Source organism: Colletotrichum fructicola, assembly GCF_000319635.2.
Source record: "Colletotrichum fructicola Nara gc5 chromosome Unknown KSG_Nara_v1_contig02, whole genome shotgun sequence".
Classification (NCBI taxonomy): domain Eukaryota; kingdom Fungi; phylum Ascomycota; class Sordariomycetes; order Glomerellales; family Glomerellaceae; genus Colletotrichum; species Colletotrichum fructicola.
This window is the reverse complement of record NW_027094052.1, coordinates 105,257-114,779: the sequence shown is the minus strand read 5'-3', so window position 1 is coordinate 114,779 and position 9,523 is coordinate 105,257. Positions and strand designations below refer to the sequence as shown.

Genomic DNA, 9,523 nt, shown 5'->3' with positions numbered 1-9,523 from the left:
TGCGATTGCATGCCCGTCGAAGGATGGCGGCGTGAGACGTTGTAGGCGGTGGGATCGGTTGCGGCGTTGCGACTTTTGTTATCCTCTTCCGGCTGGTCACCGCCTATGAATACCGCCGTCAAGGAGGGACAGCAGAGTTCTCGCGCCGCTTCGTTTCGGTAGTACGAGTGTCGCAAGTGTCGTGGCTTGTGGACGAAGAGCGGCTCGGGAGCAACGCCAACAACGCAGAAGCACGTCGGGATCCGGCGGGCGAAGGCAGCCGAGGGGAGGACGAGGAGCGACGAGCGGGTGGACGCAGACGGGTCGGGGAATGTAGAGGTTTTTTTTTTCAGTTTGGGGATAATTGTCGAGGCACGCAGCGATGGGAGAGCAATTTGAGGGTGAATTCAGCCGGCGCGTGGTTGCTGGTTGACGGATTGTCTCTTGGGCGCTAGTTTCAGAGCGGGAAAGGGGGTGACAAGCTCAGATGCGGTTGGCGTGATGCAGGTTGCTTCTTCGGGAGAAGGTTCGGTTGATTGGCGTTTGTCGTGGTTTGTGTGTGGCGGAAGTATTGAAGTCCCAACGAGGAGGGGAAGGGAGGGGACGCAGGGAAGAGGAGGAGGCGTTCGATGGCTTGCAGCTCCCAGTTCGCACGAGACTCGATTCGACGCGAGATAAGGTAGGTAGGTAGGTGGACAATGTCGAGTCGAGGTGAGCAGGTGTGTGCAGGTGAAGACACAGTTATGCAGGTGAAGGACAAACGGTAGAGAAGAGTCAGGTAAGGTCAGCGATACGAAGGGTGTCGGGTCGAGGACACGAATACGCGACGGACTGTCTGCAGTTGCTGAATCAGATGAGACGCAACACGAACAAGACGAGAGATGCGCGACGGCAAGTGCGAGGACGAAAAGAGCAGGAGAGCAGGTGCAAGTGCAAATGCAACTGCATCATGGGGCAAGCAAGAACAATCACAATCAATCAATGCAAATTGGCATCCTCCTTCCTTACTTTCTTCCTTCCTTCCTGCCGCCCCCCCCTTGCTGCCCTGCAATCCAACCTAAACGTAAGGTAGAAGGTGCTGCCCTTGGGTTCTTCCTTCCTTTCCCGCCTCAGACCAAAACCTAAGGAAAGAGCGACGGCAACTTCCTCCTCCCTTCCTTCCCGTTTTCCCTTAAATCCCCCCTTCCTCCTTCCCCAGACACAGCCAGGCCACAGCAAGGCAAGAGGTACCCAGTTAGGTGCAACATGGGACTCTCCTTCCCTGCTAATACTGAACCTAATACCTTAGGTACGCACCTATCCAGATGCATACTGCGACCTAGCGACCCAAGAACGAGGGTCCTTGGGGTCTTGAATTCGGTTTGGGGTTCCAGGTTGAGCTAAAAAGGAAAATAACGGGAGCCATGCCATGCGTCTTAGCACTGCGACCCTGAAGCTCGGGTCCGGCTAGGGAGGCGCCTGTCACGGCGACTTTGCAAACTGTATTCCGCCTGTATTTTCGCACTCTGCGTGTCTTCCACTCACAGCTGCGGATACCACCGTCTGTCCACAGAGCAGGCCCCAGTCTGATAATTCATCATTTCTCTGCGACGCGCTGCCAAACTCAATCTGCTGTGGCAGCCGGTTCTGACATTAATCATTGACGTGCTCATCGCCATCTTCACCGTCCTTCTGAAGCCAATCTCGCCATCCGCCAAGCGGATCTCACTAGCACGGTTTGAGGAATGTCAATCTCTCCTTAGCGCTCCCCAGAGATCTTGTCCGTTGTGTGCCTGAAGTCCCTAAGAAAACTAATGCACAAGGGACTTAGACTTACTAAGCCTGGGGCAGACACTTATCAACGGTTCTACGGCTCAAGACAGCGCGGACTGTGATGGCGGACTCAATTGCCATATTGAATGCACCGCAGTCTCAGCTCACAGTGCTCCGAGTCAAAGTCGGGCTTCACCATGGTGGATAATTGAATTTGCAAACTCTTCATTAACTTATTAATTATCCACGCAAACTTTGTTCGACACTGACCACGCGTCTCGTCTCAAATTCCGGCTCGGCATCCACCCCCTTAAACCCTTTTCCATGCCTTAAAGCCGACAGCAAGAGCTTGGCGCAAGACACACTTGAGAGACAACAAACACTGCGGGCGCATTTCCCCCCTTGCTTCAAATCTCAGGAGAGCAAACAAAAACAAACAGTTTTAGACTACTCTTGCAAGCTGCAACAGACTGCATGGCCCGGCTCTGTCTGCTGGAGGAGTCCGGAAACACCTGCAATGGCAAAGCACTCCCGTGGGACGCAGACCAGACGTGTCTTGTTCGAGGACGCCTACAACGGCAAACACATCAGCCTGCCGACGTCATTTTCACGTTTGGGGCGCACGACCGCCGGGACCTGAGAGTGTCGAGACGCATCACCTGTGTGTTTATTTTCAGCATCCGGGAACCATGCGTCATCCCAACTCTAGTTCTATCCGTACTCATCCTTCTTTCTAAGCTTGAAGACGCTCAGAGGTGCAGAAGCTGCCATGTTGTCGCCCGATATCCACTGAAAGCCCCATCTCTCACCTAATACTTCGCTGTTGAAACCAGGCAAAAACACTAGACTAGGCCTTTTGCGATATACCGGTCAGGCACAACGAACGTGTGTCAACTCAGGTTAGCCACATCAGCCTCCCGCATGCTCCAACTGTTTGTGGCGTTCACGGCATGTTTTCTCTTCCCTACAATCATCTGCATTTACACGCCTTTGGAGGAAAGAGCTCGAGCGGACCTTCCCTTATCCACCCGCCGCTATGCGACACTTCTCATTCGATATCTCAGCAAGTTCAGGAACAAACACAATTTCAGACCACAGGCCGTACCACCGCCCTCACCTAAGACGACGCCAAGCGATGAAATTGGCCAATGATCACAGATTCTGCGCACAAACCTTGGTTGTTACTCCAGCGCTTGCGCAGTAAGCTGACTGCGCGGGGTTGGAGGACGCCAGTCACAACACTGTATTAACATACTCGCACACACCACTGCTTCCCTGAAGCTCCAGGGACTATGGGGATGGAGAACCAACATCTCTCAGCCCTACACTCCGGAACCCTCGCTAGCGGCCGTAACACTGACATGCTTCACCGGTGCAAATCGAGATGCATGAGACCGGCCATGCTAGTCAGCGATTTACCTCGCCAAACCTACTAGTCATCGTCAGCAATGCAAGCCGGGTACACCGAGTTGTTGTGTCTCTTCACGGAGCTGTCAGCTGTGTGTCTCGGGGGACGGGTACACGGCTTCTGATCGCATCGTAGAGGCTGGCTGACTGGCTGGCGCTTTGCTTGACAACTCAAAGGTGTGGCCGAGGCTGAATCGAGGCTGAACTCGACCTCAAGTACGAGATCAGCAAGGACTTGCTCTTTCTTTCCCCGGAGCCCCCAAGGCCCCCATTCCCATTGAAGCCATCCCAAGACCCTGAGCGCGGTGAACCACTTTGTCTCGGACCCCGCATCCAAGGCCACGGAACTGTGCTCCGCCCACTAACAACATGAGTTTTGGTATTATTCCCAAGGCATGCCACCTCATCTCAATGGCAAATTGCGCAGATGCGAATTACAATTGAGGCGACCTGAGTTGACGACCCGGACGACGAGGCAAGATGGGGCGAGACGAGAGGCCGGGGACACGGCAGGCAGCGGCCCTATCCGGTGAATGGAGGTCGCTGCAGCCTGCAGGGCCTCACTTGCGCGTCAGAAAGGCCCTCGGCTCGTTCGATCGAAACCGGACAGCGGCCAGTGACGGTCAGCAATGACACTCTGCAGAAAAGCCCCCCGGCGCCACGCCCGCTGCACAGCCCAGCGGCACGGAAAGGCGACCGGTCAGATGGGCCCGGCGAGAGGGCCCGAACCGATCATCACTGTGCGGAGCCCCCACGAGGAGGAGACCACTGAAAGAGTGCGGTCCTCTCTTCTGCAGCCACTACACACAGCCTCTCCCGCGAGGTGTGTGTGACGCATTTACAGAGTGCTGACGGGCCAAGAAGCTGACTGATATGACGAGAGACATGGCCGGCTTCAACCTCGAGCCACTCTTCCGCGATTGTAATATGCATGTTGGTGCAGAGTTACAATTCGCATCACATCAGAGGGGGCCTCAGTGAAACCTCCCTACCTAGCACGGTGCTGAGCTGCCGACTCAGAGCCTGCAATACTGACAAGTGAGAGAAACATCGGACTTTGGTCACGTCCACCACGACGACCACCAACAGCAACAACAAATATCACATCAGGCTGTCATTTACCTGGGGTCCGTCTCCATTACACTGCAGTCGGTAAGGCCCCCAGCCCCAGGTACGGACGCCATCTACACAAATCGACAACGGCCCGAAGTCCGCCAATCCGAACCATGCCGGAATTGGGCGGTACCAGACCCCATAGGCTTGCATGCGCTGGGGGGCCATCATGAAGAATACGATGCCCTACAACTCCTTGCTGGGAATGGCGTATGCCTAGAAGCAGCCTCTCGACCGCGGACTTCAGTTGCTACCGAGTATCTCCATATCCGTTACGACGACGGTCAAGAATGAAGTCACAAGCCTTGCTGCCTCTGTCGGACACGGCAATCACATGTGTGTTTAGCAACCGGGGGAAAGAAAGATCGACTCATACTGCGCAAATGCGTCCTCATCTCCCCACAGTTCCTCGGACACGCGAGAGACACTCACCGAAAGCCCCCCATCTGAGACAGAGTCATCGAATCGCTCTGGTGGTGCAGATAGTTCGGCCAACAGGGATGGACGGAACGCAGATGGAGACTTGCGCAGTGAGGGTGAGGTTTAAGGCAACCCGGCGAGGTACGAGAAGGCGCCAACGATTGGCCCTCGTTGCATCTCGTCAGCGACCTCAGGAACTAATTGTCTTCAGCCGCTCGCTCCCCAGCGCAGCATCCTAATCATCCTAACCCAACAGGTGTGTCTTGCGCGGTGCGTTTCCCGCTTTCGTTCTACCTGCCCCTCCAAATCTGGCAATGAGGGACATTTCAAACAAATCAACATCGGCTGCTTCTATTGCGACCTCATTGCTCTTGTCCTTCGGCCCCAGCGGCGCAAACAGGCAGACGGCACAGGCACGCAGGGTACGTTCAGCTGCGCCTTAGCAGCCCCCACGATGCAGGAGATGCGCTGCGATATCGTCCATTATTGGCTCGGCCACGCACGATAGACAGGGGGCCCGTTGGTCCCTCGCGTCGCACCCCGTCCAATGGCTGCCTGCGTTTTACCAACTGCATCTTTCTTCACCAATCTTGGGGCCTTTTGGGGCTGCTTCTTCCGGTCAAGACCGACGAGCGATTGACATGCCTCGGAAACTACGCACTTGCGCAGCTTGACAAGACTAATGGCGGGAACCCTAGAGGCCGGGCTCCCTGGCAGGACTCTAGTTCGCAAATGGATCATCGTCTAGGTACGGCGTAGTTCCAATGATCGAGCTAGCAACACCCATGACACCTTTGTGGACCTCCAACATCTGACCTCAGCGCCAACCTGAAGCTACCGTCTACCTCGTGCAGAGCCTGATCCTCAACGTCAGTTAGTTCGGTAGCATTTGTTCCTTGAGGCCCATTCATCCGCGCCTCGTTCTCGTCCTCGTCCTCGTCCTCGTGGCTATGGAGAGGAGGGTACCCGTATCCCCATGTTCGCCCTAAACTGGGGTGGATTTGTCCCGCAACCGTACTTGTAGTCCAAAGGCTATGTTCCTGTCTGTCTATATATGAAGGAAGCAGCCATCCCAACAGTAGATCAGAATTTCTGCTCCTTCTTGTTCTTAGACATCGCTCCTTACCTGTTCCTCTGTGAACTGATCTATCGACAACATGTCTCAACAGTCACATACTGAGCAGTTCCCCAAGAACCAGCCGCCCCTGGCTGAGAGGTTGGCATCAGCCCGCCAGCTTGTCACCAAGGCCATTTCAGCAGTGCCTCCTCATCCAGAGCCTCTTCCCAGCCCAAATTCCGACCAGGGTGAGCCTAGCAACTTGCTCCAAGATGTCAAGAAGCTGGGCTTCGATGACTTTGATACCCTCGTACACTTCTTTTCTTCGGCCGTCGAGGGCCAGATCAACGACAACGAGTTATTGCTCGAGAACCTCATCCAGCTCTTTGCCAAGCTGCCCCAGAACTCAGTCAAGGGCAAGAGGCTAGAGAACGGCTTGATCAACCAGCTATGGAACGGCATCGACCACCCTCCCATGACGACGCTTGGAGAGGACCACAAATACCGCGCCGCCGATGGCTCCGGCAACGCCATTCATGATCCCAAGATGGGTGCGGCGGGACAGCCGTACGCCCGCTCAACACCAGCCAAAAGCTACCAGAACCCTAACCAGCCCGAGCCGGAGATGATCTTTGACATGCTCTTTGCCCGCGGTGGTGAATTCAAGCCTCACCCCAACAAGATCTCCAGCTTCATGTTCTACCTGGCTACCATCATCACCCACGACATTTTCCAGACTGTAAGATCTTCAAATGTCGAGAATACCAGAGCAGTGCTAACAACATGGCTACAGAAGAATGGAACTTCACCTATTAACCAGACTTCCTCGTACCTGGACCTCGCTCCTCTGTACGGTCGCAACCAAGCCGAACAGGACCTCATGAGGACGAAGAAGAACGGTCTGCTCAAGCCGGACACATTTTCTTCCAAGAGAGTTCTGGGATTCCCTCCTGGCGTTGGTACTCTTTTGATCATGTTTAACCGTTACCACAACTACGTCGCTACCAACTTGGCAACGTGAGTTTCTCGAGTTCTGTGTACTTGCGTTCAATGCTAACAATCGGCAGAATCAACGAGGGTGGCCGATTCCAGAAGCCAACTGGCGACGACCCGGAGAAGACGGCAAAGTATGACAACGACTTGTTCCAGACTGCTCGCCTCATCACTTGCGGTCTTTACGTCAGCATCATTCTCCGCGACTATGTCCGCACTATTCTGGGTATGAACCGCACTGCATCAAGCTGGGCCTTGGATCCCCGCACCAACGAGGGCAAGAGCATTCTCAGCCAGCAGACCCCTGAGGGTACTGGAAACCAAGTGTCTGTCGAGTTCAACCTCATCTACAGGTGGCACAACACAATCTCCCCCAAGGATGAGCAGTGGACAAAGGATGTTATGAAGAAGGTTCTCGGAAAGGACCCCACCGAAATGTCGCTGATGGAATTCGGCCATGCGATGAGAGACTGGGAGCAAGAGATCCCTGACGACCCCGCGCAAAGAGGCTTCATGGACCTGCCTCGCAACGCCGACGGCACGTTGAACGAGGCGGATCTGGCCAAGATCTTCAAGGAGTCCGTCGACGATGTTGCCGGCTCCTACGGCGCCAACAGGATTCCCGAGGTAATGAGGCCCATTGAGCTGATGGGAATCATGGCATCCCGCTCCTGGAACTGTGCCACGCTCAACGAGTTCCGTGAGCACTTTGGCCTTACTAGGCACCCGACATTCGAGGACATCAACCCCGATAAGGAGGTTGCTGCGAAGCTCAGATTCCTGTACGGAAGCCCTGATGCAGTCGAGCTTTACCCCGGCCTGATGGCCGAGAAGGCGAAGCCGCCCATGGCGCCGGGCAGTGGTCTCTGCGGTAACTTCACCATGACTAGGGCCATCTTATCTGATGCGGTCGCGTTGGTTCGCGGCGATCGCTTCTACACAATCGACTACACGCCCAAGAACCTGACCAACTGGGGGTAAGTTTCGATATTCTACGGGAAAGTGAGAGGTGCTAACCGTTACAGATTCAACCAAGCCAGCTACGACCTGAATGTCGACCAGAGCCACGTTCTCTACAAGCTGGTCTTCCGCGCTTTCCCCAACTCTTTCCAGAACAACAGCATCTACGCCCACTTTCCCTTCGTCATCCCCTCAGAAAACAAGAAGATCCTCGAGAGCATCGACAAGGCCTACCTGTACACCTGGGACGAGCCCAAGACCAAGACCCCGCTGATCCCTATCCTGTCGCACAAGGCCGTCAGCGAGGTCCTTTACAACCAGCAGGACTTCAAGGTCATCACCGGTGACGCTATCAACCACCTGGTCGCCCAGCCCAACAAGCCCCACTACGGCAAGGACTTCTGCCTCTCTGGCGATGGAAAGGAGCACGCCAAAAACCGCACGCTCGTCCGCAAGTCTCTGATCTCCGGCCCGTGGGAGACGGAAATTTGGAAGTGGTACACTCACATGACGCCCAAGATCCTCAACCTCAACAGCTTCCCGATTCCCGGAAACAAGAGGGAGATTGACCTGGTCCGGGACGTCATTAACGTCACCAACACCCGCTTCAACGCTGCGCTGTTCTGCATGCCGATCAAGAACGAGGAGTCGCCGTGGGGCGTGTACACCGACCAGGAGCTGTACTCGGTCCTTGGCGCCCTCTTCCAGGCCGTGTTCATGGATGCCGACATTGGAAACAGCTTCAAGCTTCGCACAATCGCCCGTGAGCTTGCTCAGGATCTCGGTAAGGTTGTGATGCTTATCGCTCAGACCATCAAGAAGGCGGGCCTGATTACGGACATCGTCGCCAAGATTCGCGAGGGCGAGGCGTCTCTTCCCACGTACGGCAACCATCTTATTGAGCGCATGCTCTCCGACGGCAAGGACGTCGAGGAGGTTGTCTGGGGAACCATCATGCCCGTCATCACGGCCAACGTCGCGAACCAGTCTCAGGTCACTTCTCTCTGCGTCGACTACTACCTCGACAAGGAGGGCAAGAAGCATCTGCCCGAGTTGTACCGCCTGGCGCACGAGAACACACCGGAGGCGGACGAGACCTTGCTGAAGTAGTAAGTTGCATCCCAAAATCATTCTTTCAAGAATACCGCTAACAGTGTATAGCATGCTTGAGGGCTGCCGTCTCCGCGGACCCGTCGCGGTTTACAGAGAAGCTACGTCCACACAGGTCATCACTGACTACTCCCCCTGTCTGCCCTCTGAGTCCGACCCGACCGGTCGCGACCCCATCACCAACCCCGACATCGAGGGCACCAAGCGCGAGGTCAAGATCCCCAGGGGCTACCGCGTGGTGTGCAACTTCGCCACCGCCGGCCGTGACCCCGCCATCTTCGAGGACCCCAACGAGGTTCGCCTCGACCGCCCCCTGGACTCTTACGTCCACTTCGGCTTGGGCCCGCATTGGTGCGCGGGCAAGGAGATGTCTCGCGTCGGACAGACGAGTCTGTTCAAGCAGATCGTCGGCCTCAAAAACCTGCGCCGCGCGCCCGGCGGACGGGGCGAGATGAAGAACTTCCCTGCCTCCCCGTGGAACGGACAAGTCGGTCTGCCTGTGGAGGGCCAGAATGGAAGCGCGGCGCATCAGCAGCCTTGGCTTGGACTGAGGGCCTTCATGACTGTTGACCAAAGCTCGCTGTGGCCTATCCCCACGACAATGCGTGTGCAATGGGATGAGTAAGTGTAATAATTGGCGCGTGTGGACTTTTTTGTATGAGTAATGCGGCAAAATTGTACGAGAATGATGATCGGTTCGATTTGAATAGCGATTTGAATAGCCCTTTGAAT

At 55.5% G+C, this 9,523-nt stretch overlaps 1 protein-coding gene across 1 annotated transcript; it reads left to right on the top strand.

Moving 5' to 3' along the window:
- Window positions 1–5,828: 5,828 nt before the first annotated feature.
- Window positions 5,829–9,416, top strand: LIDS (Linoleate diol synthase; the record flags this gene model as incomplete). The annotated part of the gene is made up of 5 exons (XM_032031552.1): window positions 5,829–6,467; window positions 6,522–6,745; window positions 6,796–7,698; window positions 7,747–8,790; window positions 8,843–9,416. The coding sequence occupies 5 exons, from the start codon at window positions 5,829–5,831 to the stop codon at window positions 9,414–9,416; spliced, it is 3,384 nt and encodes a 1,127-aa protein (XP_031888720.1).
- Between the last annotated feature and the right edge of the window lie 107 nt (window positions 9,417–9,523).